This window comes from Pelmatolapia mariae, linkage group LG16_19 (genome assembly GCF_036321145.2).
Source record: "Pelmatolapia mariae isolate MD_Pm_ZW linkage group LG16_19, Pm_UMD_F_2, whole genome shotgun sequence".
In the NCBI taxonomy this organism is placed as follows: domain Eukaryota; kingdom Metazoa; phylum Chordata; class Actinopteri; order Cichliformes; family Cichlidae; genus Pelmatolapia; species Pelmatolapia mariae.
Genome location: NC_086241.1, coordinates 3,674,893 through 3,694,332, shown reverse-complemented (window position 1 = coordinate 3,694,332; position 19,440 = coordinate 3,674,893). Strand labels below are relative to the sequence as shown.

The 19,440-nt window shown below is 42.7% G+C and overlaps 1 protein-coding gene across 4 annotated transcripts in view; it reads left to right on the top strand.

The window, feature by feature from the left end:
* hdac4 (histone deacetylase 4) overlaps positions 1 to 19,440 on the top strand; it is a 117,852-nt gene that overhangs the window by 78,885 nt on the left and 19,527 nt on the right. For all 4 annotated transcript variants that reach the window (XM_063497493.1, XM_063497490.1, XM_063497492.1 and 1 more), the window contains 13 exons: positions 1,290 to 1,418; positions 1,533 to 1,639; positions 3,101 to 3,220; positions 3,488 to 3,698; positions 4,750 to 4,967; positions 9,377 to 9,649; positions 10,696 to 10,870; positions 11,204 to 11,337; positions 12,089 to 12,191; positions 13,269 to 13,315; positions 16,455 to 16,562; positions 18,445 to 18,500; positions 18,686 to 18,773. In XM_063497493.1, the coding sequence (XP_063353563.1) occupies positions 1,290 to 1,418; positions 1,533 to 1,639; positions 3,101 to 3,220; positions 3,488 to 3,698; positions 4,750 to 4,967; positions 9,377 to 9,649; positions 10,696 to 10,870; positions 11,204 to 11,337; positions 12,089 to 12,191; positions 13,269 to 13,315; positions 16,455 to 16,562; positions 18,445 to 18,500; positions 18,686 to 18,773 (1,769 nt within the window). The remainder of the gene's footprint in view (positions 1 to 1,289; positions 1,419 to 1,532; positions 1,640 to 3,100; positions 3,221 to 3,487; positions 3,699 to 4,749; positions 4,968 to 9,376; positions 9,650 to 10,695; positions 10,871 to 11,203; positions 11,338 to 12,088; positions 12,192 to 13,268; positions 13,316 to 16,454; positions 16,563 to 18,444; positions 18,501 to 18,685; positions 18,774 to 19,440) is intronic.

Here is a 19,440-nt window from a genome sequence, read left to right as displayed (position 1 = left end):
AGGTCTTTTTTAAATAATTGACTTTCATAAGTTCTGCAGCACTGTTCCCCTTAAAATTGAGAGTGCATTTGAAAAAGTACTTAGACATTATAGATTCATGATAGTTTATCTCGTCCCCGCTGACCAGAAGGTATAATGAAAGCTAGCACCTCTTTGAAGTACATTAAAACTTGGTGCATTATCCTACTTTGATTAGCATTCTAGGGGCCAGAGGGTTTGTAATGACCCAGAATAATTCTTCTGCTGCAGAATAAATCTCCACATTACACAAAGAATCAATCACTTCCACTTGGCTGTACCAAAAAGCCCCGCCTCCTTCTCTGAGGCTAATGAATGAGGCATGGTCTGTTTGATACTAGGTCAGGGGACGAGCATAGGGTCAACTGGTGGTCAACGGTCCTGCTTTACCTAATTGAACGGAAGGAAGCCAGTGGAGGAGAGAATAAAACTGCCTGTGTTTGGTAAACTGCCTACAACAGAGACACCAAAGCAGTACTGCGCAGAAAATGTCAGGCGCTGATCCTGACATGACAGGAATCCCGGATATACCGTACGCCTGCCTCTGACAAGCCTCTGCACCTCATGTAGCACCTTCCCACACCACCATTCCAGAACAGGAGCATCGGTTTACAGACAGAGCCACACACAGCATTTGCGTAGTAACCTAATTGAAAACACTGGCAGTTTTCTTTTCATTTTTCGTATTTGTATTAAATTGGAAGTGTCTGGAAACAAGCAGTGTTCATTAGCAGAGTGTGAAGGCAGCATCATTAAGCGTGGGGTCAAGGAAACTACCATTTGGCTGCTTCCCCTGGTGTTGCACCGCTTCCCGCTGTCACATGATGATGGCAAACCTCAGCTCCCAAATATGTCAGCCAGTTCATACAGTGTGGTCTATAGGGACAAGCTCATTAGCACCGCTACACGCCAACAAATGAGCTCCCACTCGTGTGACCCACAAATCTGAGGGCCAGACTGCCAGGTTAGAGAAACTGTGTAACGTGTAAGTCATTTATGGGGCGAGCTTGAGCTGTAACACATTTTATTTTTAGAAATGGTGCTTTAGTTGGAAATTAAAGGCCTTTATCCCTGTCACAGCTCAGCTATTTCAGTTATAGACATTACAAACAGACACGAGTTTAAGTCAAAGAAAGTCTGATTTACTTTAGGATGTAACACTTTAGCGTCTTTACATTACAATATGAAATGCCTTGAGGTGACAGTTGTAGTGACGTGGCACTAAATCGTTTAAACTGGATTGAAATGTATGGACATTTGTGTCTTTTCAGCCTCTGAGCCCAACCTAAAGCTTCGTTCTCGGCTAAAACAGAAGGTGACGGAGCGTCGCAGCAGCCCTCTGCTCCGTAGGAAAGATGGACCCCTTGCTACTGCCAAGAAGCGTCCCCTAGACGTTACTGGTAAGGACTCCTGTCGCTGTTGTTTTAAGGTGCTATCACAAATAGTAACCCAGTTTGATGCATTTCAGTGCAGAAAGTTCATTCAATTTTTTTTATTCATTGTATGTACTCTAGAGTCTGCATGTAACAGTGCACCAGGCTCAGGTCCCAGTTCCCCCAACAATGGCTCCAGTAACATCCCCACTGAGAATGGGGTCACAATCTGCAGCAGTCCAGGAGAGGTAAACATCATGGCATCTCTAATTATAGCGTATGCACATGTGTGTTTGTGAAGCAGGACACCAGGATTTGCAGTGTTAATTTATTTTAATAGAGGCATCAGCCTGTGAGTATATTATATCCATACACTGTATATGAAAGATGGACTTGGCCACCATGACATCAACCTCTGCTACCAAAAGTGGTTAGCAGTTTGTAATAGTAAACTATACAGATGCACAGATAGCTGCTTATTAGTGACAACAAAAGAACATGATACTAGATTTTCACTCTTCAGAGAAACCTGTCGCTTCAAACAGCCACACCTTTATTTCCACATGACTCTAAGAACATTTAACTGGGCGATAGAGTCTGCGTCAGAGGACATAAGTGTTCAAGGCCCAGAGAGACAACCAGCTTTCTTAGAAAAGGGTCTCACCACTGTTTCAATAAATAACAGCAATGAGACAGAGAGCTAAATTCATAGAGTAATCACACAAAACTGTTTTATTTATAGTACTCCAGGAATCAGTCCTAGATAATACAGTCATAATGTGTGAGTCATACAGGCTACACAGATAATTCAAGGACAAATAACCCACATCACAAACTTTCTCAGGTGCAAAAATGGTGAACTCTGCACATGTTGAGACAGTTGGAGTCTCTGAATGTGATTCCTGGAATCCCATCAACATATTTTTATTCATTCTGCAATTTTTAAGTTATCTCACATTTTATAACGAGCCGAACAAGTGGATAAAAAACATGTTTTACATCCAAAGAGACACGAGGGGTACTTTCAAAAGTCTTGCATGGGCTCTTCAGCTCCAAAATCATCAGGTATACGTCAGTGGCCTTCAGCCCGCTAGGCTAGGTATACTCTGAAGTTAACCTTGTTGCTTCTGTCTCTTTGGGTCTGTAACCCTTTCATGACCAAACTCTGTGTAAAAGAGCCTGGACCACAGCCTGACCCTGTGGTGTTAGGTGAGGTATAAAAAGCTCCATACAGTTGACATAATGGGGAAAGTAAGTAGGAAGACCAAAAGAGTTGGTGCCAGGATGTAAACATGTTTATTTCTGCTATTCTGTTATTCTCTGTGGACTCACATGCATTTGATGCCAGCCTCAAGTGGCAGTTTGAGGAACTGCAGTTTTTGGCTGTTAAGCTTTGGCTTCATTCTTCACCTGCAGAGAGACCCGCATCTGTTTAATCAGTGTCATTATTTAAGTCTTCATAAAGCAAGTCATTTTTAATTTTAGGATTAAGTTTTGATTTTAGGTTAATGTTATATTTGGATTATTCATGCCATAGCTGTGGTTACATATTGTGGTAAATAGATTTAAATAATTTATCATATCCATGACTGTGTGCCCATGGCTGTGTATGCATTTGTATGTGTGAGAGAGATGGAAAAGTCTTGCACTGTACACAGCAAGACTTTTGGATCTGCACTGTATTTATGTCAATGTGAATGTGTCTGCAGACCTCCCTGCTCCAGAGGCTGGCAACACGGGAAGGGTCAGTTAGCCATCTCTCTCTCTACACCTCTCCTTCTCTGCCCAACATCACCCTGGGCCTGCCAGCCACAGGACCTGCTAGCACTGTGAGTCCATTTAAATGAAAATACCACAGAATCAAACTGTTAGATATAACATTAGTTATAGCGAATCATTCATTAGTTGTACTGTAATTATTCTCATCACTGTGGAGAAGGTTCATTGGTTAGTTTCCTTAGAAATACAATGGATATTACAGAGTCTGTAACTGGATTTGAACTTGTCAGTCTTGTCATTGCCTTCATTCTTTCCTTCTTTCCCCACCTTAACGTCTCTCTCTCCCTCTCCCTGCCTGTGTCTCAATCTCTTTGTAGGTGGTATCGGGACACCAAGATGGCGAGAGTCATCTGGCTTTGCCTGCATTACAGCAGGGCATTCCACTGACCCCTCCTTTCCTGCCCTCCCACCTGCCCTCCTACTTGGCATCTTCAGCACTGGACAGGGAGGGCCCCGGAGGGGGCACGGCAGGTCACAACCCCCTCCTCCAACACATGGTACTGCTGGATCCGAGCCACAGTCCAGTGGGTCAGTTTTCACTGCAACATTTGCAGGATTTTTCTTTTTCTCTCTTTCAAACAGTGGGTGAGGTCTGAATTATTGATACTGTGTGGTCCACCGAAAGAATCTAAAGCCCAAATATTTTGCTGTTTCTTCTCTAAGCTTTAGCGATTACAGTATTATGTTCCAAGGTGTGCCAAAATAATTACTGGAAAGATTACATACACACAATTCAAGGTTCTAATGATTTGGGCAGCTTATAGTTTTGAGAGCATCACTGGAAGAAAAAACGTCAACGATTTTTAAGGAATAAAATAAATACGATTTTTGTTTGACATTATTTGTCCTGGATTTGGACAATGACCTCAGTTCATTCTGTACTGATGCAATCTGTGATCTCATTGGCTATTGTCTGCTGACTCTGGCTTCTAAAGATGAAGTCCGATCTTTTTTGGAAAGCTTCCCATGAAGCTGGCATATATGAGGGCCAAGACTTCCTCTTCCTTCTGCTGCTCATTGTTTATGAGTGGAGATGAATTAAAAACACTAATAAAGACCTAAATAGCTGTCAAAGGATACATTTTGCCAAAATCAATCCTTGTTTGGCCTTTTGATTGCTCAGATGTGATTCAGCCTGAAGAGTGAAACTCTGTCACTTACAGTACATTTAATGCATGATCTATTTTCCATTCTGCAATACTTTTTACACACAGAGCATTGCGGGGGCTGCTTGAACCAAGCTACTGAAATTTATAAGTGGAGACAAACGTGGCAAACTTGTCTGACATTATGTTATTTTAAAATATCACTTCAGCTAGAAAAAAGCAGGACCTGCACTGCATTGCAGCTAAAATGTACAGCCGGTATTCCTGAGTAACGGTTTCCATCCGTCATATGAGAGTGGCCCCTGTGGTTCCAGTTGTAAAGCCTCCAGTCTCTTTTAAGTAGATGAAATAAAATCACCTAAAATTATCACCTAAAATATGTGTGAATGATGAGTAGAGCTACAGAAATAAGACACAGCTTTTGAAAAAAATGCTTGCGATCATTTCCTGCAACCGCTCTGTGTTTTCTGTAGTTGGACTGGGTGGCCTACCGCTGCCATCGCCCTCCGTCTCCAAGCTCATGCGCAGCCACCGTCCCCTGGGGAGAACACAGTCGGCGCCTCTGCCCCAGCAGCAGTGCGGACAGGCCCAGGCCCTGCAGCACCTGGTGGTCCAGCAGCAGCACCAGCAATTCCTGGAGAAGCACAAACAACTGTTCCAACAGCAGCAGCAGCAGCACATCATCAACAAGGTATTGCAACACATGTCTGTGCGCAGTATCAAAAGTAACTCTGAACAGCTGCAGTATTGCAGGCAGCTGTATGTCTGTCCATATACTGTGTGTGTGAGTGTTTGTCTATCTACATGACACTGACTTGGTTAATGTTTGTGAGTCCTATTTTCTTTTCTCCAAGAGCTGGATGATTCAGCCTGCAATTAGCAAGTCTTTTAGCTAGTTTTTTTTTCTTTCTGTGTTCATGTGTCCCTGCTTCTCACTGTCACCCTGGCAACTGTGCACTAGAGGAAGCATCTTCCATATATGGTCACACAGGAAATATGACTCACTGCTTCATTGTTGAAGAGTGTGCGTATGTGCAAGCTTATGTGTGGAGTTGCTCTATGATACAGTCATAATTTATGTTGCTGAAGTTCATAATTTCATATACTGTGTCACATGGCTGCATTAAATGTGCCCAAAGGTTCAAATAATCAGGTAAATATTTGTAAAAGTAATCAATGTGATCGAAAATCTGAGGCTTTGTCAGCTCATCATGGACGTGCATTCATCTACTCAAGGCATTGCATCCCCAAAAAAATATATATATCCATGCACAATAGGGGAAAGTTATTTGACCCCCTGCTGAATTTGTACGTTTGCTCTCGTGCAAAGAAATTAACAGTCTCTAATTTTAATGGTAGTTTTATTTTAATGGAGAGAAACAGATGTTTCTTATAGTTGCTCACCAGGTTTGCACACCCCTCAGGAGAGATTTTGGTCTGCTCCTCTTCACAGAAACTTTAAATCCTTTAGGTTTCTTTGCTTGTCAGTGGGGTTGGTGTTCTGTGGGTCATACTCAGCATTTTCCTCCCAGTAAACATGGTTTCGTCCGACACCCAGGCCTTTTCTGAGTCACTGAGATGTTCACGGGGAAACTTAAGACCAGCCTGTGTGTGTGCCTTCTTGAGCAGGGGGACCTTGTGGCTGCTGAAAGATTTCAGTCCATTACATTGAAGTGCGTTACCAGTGGTGGTGTTCTTGGTGACTGTGGGCCCAACTGTCTTAATAGTTTTGGGCTTATTCACCACCTTTTCTCATGATCATCCTCTTGCAAGCTCTTGCATGGAGCTCCAGACTGAGGGTGACTGTTGGTCATTTTAGTTTTCTTCAGTTTCACCTTCTCACCAAGCTTCTTACTGATGCTTTTGTTGTCCATTCGACAATTTTGGACAACCTTTTGGTCTTGACACGATGGTGGAGAGGTTGGAATAAACAGGTGTACTTTATATACATAACAAGATGAGCTCTGGCGTATCTTTAATTGACTGGTTGTATCCCTAACCCCTAGTCTGTGGGATCTAGAATTCTGGCTGGGTTGCAGAGGATCGCTGAGTGACTTTTATTCTGTCTCTCTCCATTAAACTGAAACTGCCACAAAATACAAGACAGTTTGTTTCTTTGTAAGTGAGCAAACTTACAAAAAAAATCCCCCATTGTGTATATATGATTAAGATACTAAATCAATAGTTTTATCACATAAAAAGCAAGCAGTGAGTGTCATACTTACCAGAAACATCCTCCTGTAATCTTTCTTGTTGTGGATGTCACCTCTCATATTTCAGGTTGGGGATCAGGCTTGAACGTGTATCTGCAGAAAGAGTTTTTTCCCACATAAAGATTTATACACTAGTAAGAGGAAGAGACAGACAAAGCATGCATATTAGAAGGAGGCGCTGAGAGAGACTGGAACTAAAATGGTTTGAGTTGCACAGAGGATGAGGTGAGGAGCTGCCCACTAATCACTAACAATCAGCAGCCAAAGTTTGCGGTACACCCAGAACAACATATATGCATAAAAATGAACAAGTGTAAAGTCATAAAAGCTTGTAGCAATTTCTGTAAATCCCATTAGGTTATTTGTCGGCAGTTATAATGAGCTATAATGTTCTGTGTAATTTTGCGTTACATTAAGTTCTGCTACATAAGTCTTCCAATTAAGTCAGTTCATTTTTATTATTATTAGGGTCTAATTGTAGCTTACTGGTTTCCCGACTTGCCTCATGGGAAACAGATACTGGATTTAAAGCTGCTGGAAGGTTGAGGTCTTTGTACAGTTTACTTTATTTCCCTGGGTTGGCGTGGTTACTTGCAGCCTATTTTCTCCTGTGTGGCTTGAAGGGATGACAATTGTGTATTTGTGTGTGTGGTGTCCATGACGGGCCTCGGATAGACTTTCAAGCAATCCCTTACCTGATGATTTCCTCTTCATATAGCAGTGGATAACCTGGAATGATCACACAGGATTAAATAAAGGGCGTCCAATGAGGTTTTCAGAAGAGGCAGGAGTTCAGTGACTGGATGAAGTTGTTTAAAGACGCAGGACAGAAAAAGGATGGTGGTTGTTTAGTTAACTGGAGCCATTCTGCGTAACTTTAAAAAGCTTTAACGGCACCTTTAACTTTAACTAGCTGCCCTTTTTCAGCAAGAAATGTAACCTGAGTCTATTACTCAAAATATCACAAGGGAACACCTGAAGAGCTAGACTAAACTTTAGACCACAACAAGAAAATGCTTTGGCATGTGATGATCTCTGAGTGTTACTATAGTGCTGTGTATTATTTTACCAAAGTCATGCACAGAAGTAGATTAATGAATAAAACCTCGAGCTACTGAATGGTGTAGTTGTTCTCCTGCCGTCCATGTCTGACTGCTGTGTGTGTGACTTGTTATCCTGATATTTGTGACTGTAATTATAGCTCCTGCATTAACCGCAAAGCAGGATTATGACAGTGCTATTTTAGGTGTCTATTCATTTCCTGCTTTTTAATGTTGCCTAATATCATTGCACCATGGAAGTCATTGGAGAAGTATCCCCAGCGGACTCCCTAGTTACTCATTGCCTTTGTTTTGTTTTTGCCTCATAAAGATCAGACTTAATGAGGAATTTAACATTATCCCCAAGAAATATTGATTGCTGCGAGCTGGTTTTAATATCTGCTATATTTCTGTTTGACGTGGGAAAATACGCGACTAAAGTTAGCAGCGTGGGCCGAATATGTTTCCAGTGATGCATGTAACGCCTACCATTTGACTCTTAAAAGTGGTGCTAACTATTATGTAGAAATATCCTGTTGGCAGGAGTTATTTCATTTACCCTTTTCACCCTTGGATATCCACCACTTGACTCATCTGTAGTCTTCCTTCCCTTCCTTATTTGCATCTATCAGTCAAGTCAGCAGGAAAAGGGGGTCTTCCTGAAAACTTTTGGCTTTTTTTCTGCAGCAGAAAGAAAGAAATGAATGAAAGAATCTTGAAATGGTTCCAAGCTGAGCTTGTTGTGTGCCATTAATTACCCCCGACAGCTATGGCGGTACAGCGGTGTGCTTAGGGGAGAGAAATAAACGCACAGAGTCGGAGTGTATCAAGTGTTTCCACCACCCCGTCTCTCCTCTCCCTCTTCCAGCTGATTTAACAGGGTTATTTAGTGTCTGTCCCCCTTATGGTTCACATCCCAGCCACTATTTCCTCTGTAAAAGAAGAAGGGTTAGACAGAGGGAAAGAGAGCAAATCGAGAGAGAAAGGAAGAGAGTCAGTGTGGCAGGAGTGTTTTGAGTTTGTTTGGAGAAGAGGGACTGGGATGAGGCAAGAGCCTGCTCTCTCTGACGTCAATGGACTGTTCCCTGGGCAATATGCCAGCCGTGTGTGTGTGTGTGTGTGTGTATGTTCCAAGCACAAACAGTGGTCCTGTCCAATCATGACCTGCACATCAAGGTTGAGGTCTGTGACGACAGGGATGAGGGCAGCTGCCAAAACAAGATTATTACAATCCCCCCTCTGCGGTGCTTCCACTCTCTTTCTCCCACATGTCCTTTCCTCGCTTTTTCTTTTCTCTTACAGGTTCAGACACGACGAACTTAGCAGTAAAATTCATCCATAGTCTCAGAAGATTATATCATTAGTTTGAAAACAAATAACTAGCCTATCAGAGTCCAGAGTACAGATGTGGTTTATTTTCTGTGTGTGCAAAAAGTCAAAAGCCCCGGCTAATGTTAGCTTTTGGTGGGTTTCTCTAAGGTCGTTTTCGTTATCTTTGTACGCGAACTGATTAGTCAGTTATTTTTGGAATGAAAAACATCCAGTGTGTAGTTTTAAATTGGGGCATGTTGTCCCTGATGTTTCCTTAGTGCTTTCCTCCCTTCATGCTTTTGAAACTCTACTTATCTTTTTGCTCTTTCTCGTTTCTGTCTTCTTTCTGTTCTCTGGAACGTCTTTCTGTTACTGGCTCCTAACATCATCAGTTGACTCCCTAATCTTGTCCTAATGTTATGTGAATTTTTTTTTTTTATCTCCAAAGTGTTCCAGTTTTTCCTCTAAAAACATGCATAACACGGTCAAACCACTGCGTCAAAAGTTTGACCTGGCCGGGTCTTTTTGCCCTCTAGATAATGTCCAAGCCCGGCGATCAGGCCTCAGCTGCAGGCCCGGGTGCCTCAGGACCAGGCAGGCAACACCAGAGTCACCCAGAAGAGACGGAGGAGGAGCTTAGGGAGCACCAGGTGCTCTCCTCGTCATCATCGTCCTCCTGTCCTACCTCTGGGCAAGAGACGGGGTTGCTACGTGGGGTGGTCATCAAGCAGGAGCCTCCAGATCCCCAGGAGCAGGAAGAGAAGGAGCAAAGAGAGAGGCAGGCTGAGCAGGACTTCCTGTTCAGACAGGTAAGCACAAATGGCGGGGACCAGTTGGAGTGGAAAAGATGGACTGGGCATGAAATTAAAATTAAAATTCCACAAGTTTAATCTGTCAATTATAAAAAGGGAGAAACTTTCTTCTTTTGCATGAGTCTAAAAGCAGTGTCAGATTCATATGTTTGACATAATGTCTTCATATATATGCATGATGATTCAAACTGGCAGCGATTACACAGTATGGAGGATTCTTTTTGTACTACAGTAATCAGTAAGTGGTGTTGTAGCTGGGCTGAACAACACACTGATAGCAGTGACAGATGGAGCTTCTTGTGACTGAAACATTACACTCCACATTTGTTTGATCTGCCTTTCCTCCCGACTGGACTGACTACCCAACCCGCTTCCAGTATAATATGTGTATAAATATCCTCGAAATTAGTCCATAGCACAACTTCATGCGGGCATACACGTGCAAGTATTTTATATAAAAGCTGTTAGCAGCAACAAATCTCTCTGTTACACGTGAATTTATACAGCGCAGTCTCTCTTTGGCCACATTAATACACAATTGAGACACCATGTCCTCAATATGTCCAGCCCATCCCTGCTGTCCGCTCAGCCAAATTCAATCAGACACTCCTCTCACTGTCGCCATGGCGCCCATAGTGTAGACAGACACACCCATCAGAGCAGGAAAACACGACTACTTAGCGAGCACTGAAATATTCCACTCAGGTGCTTACAGATCATTTTAATAGATATGTGAAATAAAAGCAAAAACAATTAAATGCTCCAAATAGTTACATAATAACTTTTCTTTTCTGTAAGCAGTTTAAAATAATTATGACGCCTTAATGTGAAACACTCATGTTTGGCACTATGTGGCTAGAAAATGTTGCTTCAACAACCAAATGTAGTTTAGTTCTTTGCAACAGAATCTCTTTATGGACGCTGATTAAACTGGACGCTATAGCAAGTAGGAAGATGTTGGTATTTGGTGCCATCTTCTGGTGGGATACACATATTGCAGCCCAGCTTTCTGCTGAATATTGTTTGTCTGTGTTTGTGAGCAGCAGGCTCTGCTATTAGAGCAGCAGCGGATCCACCAGTTGAGGAATTACCAAGCCTCGATGGAAGCAGCCAATTTTGCTGGCCACCGGCCTCTGTCGAGAGCTCTGTCATCGCCAGCCTCTTCCTCCTTCCCCATGGTCGTGCAGGAGCCGCCAGCCAAACCTCGGTTCACTACAGGTCTGCTGAGTTACATAATTATTTCTTTGCACGCACACACACACACACACACACACAGCAGTTATGCTTTTTATTGTCATGAGCACCACAGTAATCAAACACAATGCAGAGAGTGAGTAGCTGTGTGCAGTGTTTAAACATCCTAAACAGGGTTTTTGCTTATTGCACAATGATAACCTGTTGCTTTAGAAGAAGCAGGTGCAATAGATGATAATCACACCACGTCTTATGGTGTGACCGTAAAAATGTCATCGTGACAGCTGTTTCTATCCTTGTTGTCAGTGATGCATAATCACCCATATGTTTGTGCGTGGTGGTGTGTGAATTTTCCAGGTCTTGTGTATGAGTCTTTGATGCAGAAGCACCAGTGCATATGTGGTAGCACAACGAGTCATCCAGAGCACGCTGGCCGTATTCAGAGCATCTGGTCCCGACTGCAGGAAACAGGCCTCAGGGCGCACTGTGAGGTAAAGACAAAGTTAGACTTGTGTTATTATTGAAGGACAATTTGAAAATGTACATGACTATTTAGCTTTCAGAGGCAAACAATAAGAATCGTTGTCAGTCTTTGGAAATGTTGGGAAAGCAAATGTTAACTTCACTGATGTTTATACAGTCATCTCCTGGTTTGATTGACCACGCTAAACGCTTTACACTAGGCTCGCTCATATGTTTGTGAGGGATCACATTCATAATGCGCTTGTCTATCGCACACACACCCTCTAAAATAGTCAGGTGCACTGGGACAATTCAGGGTTCAGTATCTCATCCAAGAACACTTATGGAGCAGGCCAGGAATCAAACTAGCCACCACAGCTGCCCAAATTTAAAGAACAGAAAAAAACCAGCACATTTGTTGTTGTGTCATGGGAAATTGTTTCATACATTAGTGTTTGTGTTATTTTCCCCTGACAGTGTTGTTTTACCACTTTATTGCAGGTTGTTGTCGTAGCCAGAAGGAGGCAGTGTTAATGCACTTCTTTTAATGCTTGTCCTTATAGTTGAAAACTCTCACATTGAGGTTTAGAATATGATCTAATATTAAACTGACTGAGTGACAACACTGGGACGCCCTGTATATTATTTCTTCGGGCTAACAGTATGATAAAACTTCTGCAGAACTCTGCTCTCTTATCCTGTTTTTGCGGGCAGTTTAAATGCCGAGCATGAAAAGCTAATCAGAAGTTGTGTATCGTTTTTTTTCCTCTCTGTTTTCAGTGTATCCGTGGTAGGAAGGCCTCATTGGAGGAGTTGCAAACAGTCCACTCTGAAGCCTACGTCGCGCTATATGGAATTAACCCGCTGCGGCAGAAACTAGACAGTAAGACATGCTTCCTCACACACATTCACAAACACACTTTTTCCAAGCGTGCACTGCTTCACCTCCTAGACTAGATTACTCATTAGTTTAGTCTAAAAAAAATGTGGATGCTTTAAGACTTACTGGGTTTTTGAGAATTGTAGAGTTTCATGCATTTATTCACAAGTCTGAAGTTGACTGCCTGACTCTGCAGGGTCCGTTTAAAGGAATCTGTTCTAATGCTTAAATCGTATCATAACTAAAGGTCCTTCTAATAAAGTCCTCAGAGGTGTTACGATAAGACAAGGACCAACTAGAGCTGTTAAACTAAAAGTCTCACAGGCTGCTTAGTCACTTATGTCTGGCCTTAAAGTGCAGGTGTAGTGAAGTAGTCTGCATTATGTGAAAAAACCAAAGGGGCGAGCCCCAGTGGTGATCTTGGCTTTCATTCAGTGGAGGCATAAATTCCTCTTATTATTACTGCCTACACAGGAGTCTTACCAGATACTCCTGTGTGAGCTTCAGCGTACACGTGGGATAGCCTACAGTAAGAGCTGGAGTAAAAGAATAAACCACAAAAGTGGCGGATAATCAGGAATTAAAGTATTCACACTATATTAAATATCTGTTAGTGGTGTAGTGTTTAACTCTGGATTAGGATTATGTTAAGCAATCAGATTTAATTTCAAAAGAAATTACAAATAATAAAGTAAGCTGATGTTGTTTTGTTTAAAAGGAATTTAAAAGTGTAAGCACACATTTGAAAAGAGTCGACTCAGGTTCAGTAACTAGGTCAGCTTAGTTTGTTTTCAGACATGTCAGAAATGTGAAGTTTATTGATTTTCTTCTTCAGTGACAAACTGACCCCTCTCTGGCCAAATCTAGATTTTTTTTCCTGAAGAAGGCTTGATTGAGAGGTCAAGCATATACATTTTTTCTTCACCTCACCTAATTAAAGCATGCCCTTGTGTACTATTGCTGTTAGATAAGGTCACAAAGTCAAATAGTCGGTTTTAAGGGTGTCCGTGAGTCTGCAGTGTATCCTCTTCCCTTAGTAACCTTTCACTTTTGCTTTCTCTCTTTCTAATTTCTCTTCAGGTTCAGTAAATCCCATGTTTGTGAGGTTGCCGTGTGGAGGCATAGGGGTAAGTCACTTACTCTGTTTGTTAATTCATGCTTAAGTCATCTTCCAAATATTCACTGTCTAATTAAGCATTTGTAAATTGCGCTCTTGATATTTCTTGGAAAAGGCCATTGTTAGTCATACTGGTTTATTCAGTGGAAAATTGTTGTAATAGACGCTTGTGTTTTTACAACACTGTTAATCTAATCAATACCCATCTGGCACGGCTCCATCAGACTCTGGAACGAAGCAAATAAGCATAGTTTCAGCCTTATCAAATAGCAGTATAATAAGTGTCTCCTTCGCCCACTCTTTCTGCCCCCTGCCTAAATAATGGTCCCATTTGTTCTCGTTCCACCAAACAAACACACACACACACACACACACAGCCTTGACACACTAGCACGCAGACGCACACAAACACACACAAACACACACAAACACCACCCCTCAAGGACCAGAGGCAACAAAAGCTGTTGCTCGCCTTTCCGCCGTGTTAGTAATTGTAACCAGATGTTACGAGCTGTGTGTGTGCGTGTGTGTGTGTGTGTGTGTGTGTGTGTGTGTGTGTGTGTGTGTGTGGGGCAGGGGGTATGACTTTGTTTGTGTGCATTGCATAGTTTGTGTTTGGGGATGCTTGTGTGCTAAGGCAATGATTTTGATGGCTGCTTCAAGTTGGAAGTGATAATGTATCTGAAAACTGATACACTGGAACAGTTGTGCACCTGTTTGTGTGTGTGTGTGTGTGTGTGTGTGTGTGTGTGTGTGTGTTTCCATGCTTTTTTTGTTGTTGTCTTCACAATATTGAGCATTTGAAAGGCTACATCATGCCTACCTTGCCACGTACTTGATCTCTCTACATCGTTCGTCATCTCCTCATATCTCTGTTTCCTTTCTCCTCTTCTTGCCTCCTTTGGGGCCACCACTCCTGCTGCTGCGGTGGGAACAAGAAAAGCCGGAGTTCTGCATTGCTCCGTTCTGCTCTTTATAATGGCAAATGGGACTAAATTGTTGTTTTCCTGTCATACACACACATACAAGTCTTACATACACACACTCACGTGCTTGCAGAGGAAGGGGGTTCAAATTAAGCTGTCAGCCTGTGGAGAACCATCATTCTGTCATACCAGCACGTTCCTGCTATTTTCTGCCTCTAACACATACACACACACGCGCGCATGCACACCACTTCCCTTTCACTTTTCCCTGACGAGCTTGTGTCCCCCTCCAGGCTCGAGGCAAAACTAAACATCAACATGGGAAATAATAAAGCACTCACGCTGCTTCAGAGCAGCATCTGTTTGCTCTCATTAACCTGACTTGTATATATGATTCAGTTTCCCATTCACTCACTCCCTTGACTCTTGATTTGCTCGCTCGCTCAGTCATTGACTCGGCTACTACATACTGTCATCCACTTACACCGCGTTGCCCCCTCTTCACATTGGGTTCCATTAGTCACTCATCAACAATGCACTCCATACTTCCTCACTCCCTCCTTTTTTTTAGTATCTTTAGTGTATGTTGAGCGCTCCACACTTTCATTTCATGACAAATTCTTTCTTGGCGCAACTTTAAAAGAGCCCCTTTTCTTCTCTGTGGATGTTATTATGGAGTAATCATCCGGCCTTGATCAGTTTCGTCACTGGAGACCGGAGGAAAAGGGGGGGCGGCTGCCTGAAAGGCTGTCGACTCGCTCGGCTCGCTGACTGGTTGAAGGACCGAGGATCTGACTGGGTGGCTAAGGTTAATGTTCCACTCGGTCAGTTGACTGACTGAAAGGCCAGCGGCGTGGATGAAAGGGCGAGCGACTGGCAGGTTAAAGTTAACATATTCAAAGACCCCCAGGTTTACATCAGGAAAGCCTCGCTTAGAGCTCTGGCGTCGGCCGCTCTGCACATGTGTGCACGGTTCAAAACACACTGACACACAGGCCTTCCCTTTCTTCTTTTCCTCTGCCAGCTTCTTCTCTCTGTGTTTATCGTGTGCTCCATCTGCCTGCAGTATCTGCCATGCCTGATGGAGGGTGTGTATATTATCCTGTGCGTGGCCCTCTGCGTACAATCAATCACGCAGACTATTGTGGTCTGTTTGGCTTGTATGCATGTGTGTGGAGGTACTGTAGTGATTTGGGCTGGAGGGGGGGGCTGCCCGTGCTTCTGCATTAATCAGGCTTGACCACTGAATAGTTGCCCCGTGTCTAAGCATGCTCAAACACACACACGTCAAGTATTCATATCTTATGGGTATATCTAATTGACATAAAGCTTTCCCTAGCCCCTTACCCTACCCCTAACCATGAAATATGAATGCCTAACCCTTACCCTATACCTAACCATAACCCTATTGTAACCCTGTCACTAAAGCCACATTTTGAGTCTCAAAAATGCCTTCAGACTTGCAGGAACCAGGATTTTGGTCCTCACATGTATACTAAACGTCCATTTCTTGGTCCCCACAAAGATACGATTACACACACACACGCATTTTAGTCATTTTTTAAAAAAACTTCATGTTCTATACCAAAAAAATTTTTTAATGGGCCTTTTACAGTTTTTTTTCTGTCGTGTAATATTTTAAGGTGGATAAATTATGGAATGTCTCTAAATATCTGTAAATGTAATGAGTGTTGTTTGCCTGAAAACCCCTCTATATGGTTTAACCTTAAAACTGACGTATAAACTGACAGCTTACTATAAATTTGCTGCTTAACCTGTTATTAATTAAGGCTTTTGTGTTTTCATCATATTATACTTAAGTCTTTGATTGGTCTCTGAAGTGCAGAGTTACACTGTCATATCCTTACGGATAAAAGGGATTTTTAGAAAGTCTGTTGTATTATACACAGCACGATGAATCCTCTAATTGTATGTCTCGTAGTGTTTCTCTCTATTGTTTTCCTCACAGTGAATAAATTTTCCAGCCCTTCTTGCACCGCTGCAGACAAACTTTCAAAGAGTAACTTTGATGCTGTGAAATGACACAAGCTAAATGATTTCAAATGTGCTCAGTTTTACGACTTCTGCCCCACTCAAGTGCTGTCAGTAACACCAGCAAAAAATAGATAAGTGGAAAACAGTATGAAGTTGCATATTTTGGCTCCCTTTGAAAATGTTATTTAAACAATACAAGGCCTCATGTGTGTTTGTGTGTGTTGGCAGGTGGACAGCGACACCATTTGGAATGAAGTCCATTCATCCAGTGCAGCACGTCTGGCTGTTGGCTCTGTGGTGGAGCTCGTCTTCAAAGTAGCATCGGGAGAACTGAAGGTTGGTTTGGATGCTCCGTGAAGTTCGATTAGTCATGGCTGTTTGCAGGGCTGCAGTGTATTTTTAGGCATTGGAGCACTTGTGGCCTTTAGGAGCGGGCAAATGTGCATTAACCTTTAAATGCTATGTGAAACCTAACTAAAATGGACTCTGCAGTATAATTGGTCCCCTCCAACTTCGAGGGGTTTGATTTTAATATCCTTGTTAAGGTCTTACTGCTCTAGTCGATTTTCCACCTGAGTTCCAGTCACAGAGGCTTACAGACAGAACAAGGCCCAGCGCAAAGAGAGGACTATATCAGGTCACCTCTAGTAATGTGCTATCCGGCCGTGCTTCCAGACACCTTAAAAAAAAACAAGGAAAAAGTTCCAGAACCAACTTTTGCACCTCCCAGACAGACATCCCCACCCTATCACGCCTCTCCCCATCCCAGCCAGACTCGTGCGTCTGTGGCGGTGGCGGCTTGCTGTTTGAACCCAGCAGGGAGACCCGGTGCACACGCACTGCAAGCGCCAGCAGTCCCCACTAATAGGCCCCCTTTAGAAGTGTTGCACCAAAGCCACCTGCAGACCAGGTTAGCGTTAGCTTTGCACCAGTATAGCACACTATCTCGTGATGTTCTTCAGCAAGAAACAGTAGCACAGCATGCTGATAACCAGCTGAGTTTTGGGTGGGGTTGCTAGCATCCTGTCATCATGTTGAGTGGGCATGAGTTGATCATTCTGTGCATCACTTTGCACAATTAGCAACAACACAGCTTTAGTTTGAGTGATTTCCTGCTTAAAGTTTGCTGGTATTGACTTACCTTCAAATTAATGCTTGTACACACACACACACACACACACACACACACACACACACACACACACATGCATGCTTACACACATGCAGACGGTTCTCCGAGGATCCTTCATGGCCAAATGACCAAATTCCACCTGCACCAACAACTCTATGAACTCCACAGAAAGCCATAAATCTACTGAAGGCACACATTCACACTCACTCACTCACACACACACACACACTTCTGTCTCTGCGTCTGCTACTTTCTGTTTCCCCCCACGTCTGTTTTAATTTAATTACTTTTTTCTTTGTATAGAGAAACTTCACTCACTCACATACATATGGTACCGTACAGAGTTCTTTAACCGTGTGTGGGGAACCCAGTAGAGGCAGTTGTCGCTACAGTAATCTTCCGGCTGGCTGCTAATCCGCTGCAGCTGACTCAACATCATTAGTCCAGTTTGCAATCGCTCTACATAAGCTCAAACATCTATCTAATGTCCCCACATTGCGCTGGGACCCTCCAAAAACAATTGCTTGGAGTACTGCCTTGACAAAGCTCGCCTTAACAGACTCATTGTTCCCGTGAGGACACGCATGCACTTTCAGTGGGAGAAGCTAACATCTGTATTGTTTAGAATACAGAAATAGATTTTAATACTTCTGAATGTATTTGTGTTCTTTCTGTTCATCTACACATTACTCGGCCTTACGGGGTAAATAGCGATGCTGGGAAAATAATGTGTTCATAGTTATAGTCCAGTTGTGTTAGCATGCTTTTTAGGTTAATTTGTGATTGTGATGAGTTGGCTGTAAGTATGAATGTGAGAGTGTGTGGTTATGCGTCACTCTGTGTTAGCCCAGTGATGGATTGGACACCTGTCCAGGGGACCACACGAGGGGCTAATTCAGCCTGTGTAGGCCCACTATCCCAAGCCCCCATGTTAAATAAGCAATTAAGAAACTATCCAAGTGCACTCTTTATGGATTTCCATGTGTAGGTTTTTGCATGCAGCAGTGGATTTGTGAAAACTATTTTTTACTAGTCTTTTAAATGAAGTGAGCAGGCGTGTCATCTGTGATCTGTTTTTGCTGACAGAATGGCTTCGCTATCGTTCGACCCCCTGGACATCACGCTGAGGAGAGCACACCTATGTAAGTAATCCACACCTCATCTTACAAAGCTCTGTTTTCCTCATCCTCTTACATTCAGTGTTTCTGTACTTTTTATACAGCACTTACTGCATGATGCGAATAATATTGCTTAAGCATGAGTATAACATTTAAAATGTCATCATTTTGTTGCTGTCGTCTTCTTTTTTTTTTTGTTCAATCCTCAGGGGTTTCTGTTATTTTAACTCAGTCGCCATAGCAGCCAAGCTCCTGCAGCAGAGGCTCAATGTCAGTAAAATCCTCATCGTAGACTGGGTGAGTTTCTCAGTGGGATGTTTGTTACATGACAGCATACCTGTATACACAGGTACAATATTAGACAGGATGTGGCTCAAGGTTCTTGCATGGTAGTACATTGGTGGTCTGTAGGTGCAACACAGAGCTGTAGAGGACTGCATCTACATGCTGTAGACGTCTGCTCTCACTTGAAGGACAAAGAGTTGAGAGAGAAACTGATAATGTGGGCTAGCTACTCTTTGTTTCTCTTTATGCTCGTGTTGCATCCCAGAATAATCCCTTCTGCATAACTACTTTAAAATAATTTTTTATACCATAAAGTGTGAAAGAGGCTGTCAGCTGACAAAGGCACAAACGTCTCACTAACTTCTATTAACAAAGAAAAGAAAATAGCTACTAGATTTATGAGGCAGTAAAAACATAAAAATCCTCATTATGTTATCTGTTCCACTTGTTTTTAAATTGCGAGGGGTTGTGAACATAGCAGCCGCAAACTGAGCTCTTGTCTGGCTATTTGGGTCAGATACTATCCCTTTTTTCTTCAAAGAGAAAAAAATAAAATTTATAAGAAGGTATGACGGAGCCTTTGTCGTGTCCAGGAGCGGTCCTGTTCAGTGGCATCCCTGACTGGTCACGGCCATTCCCCAAAGCCTTTGAAGGGCCTTTTAATTTCCTCTCTGTCTGT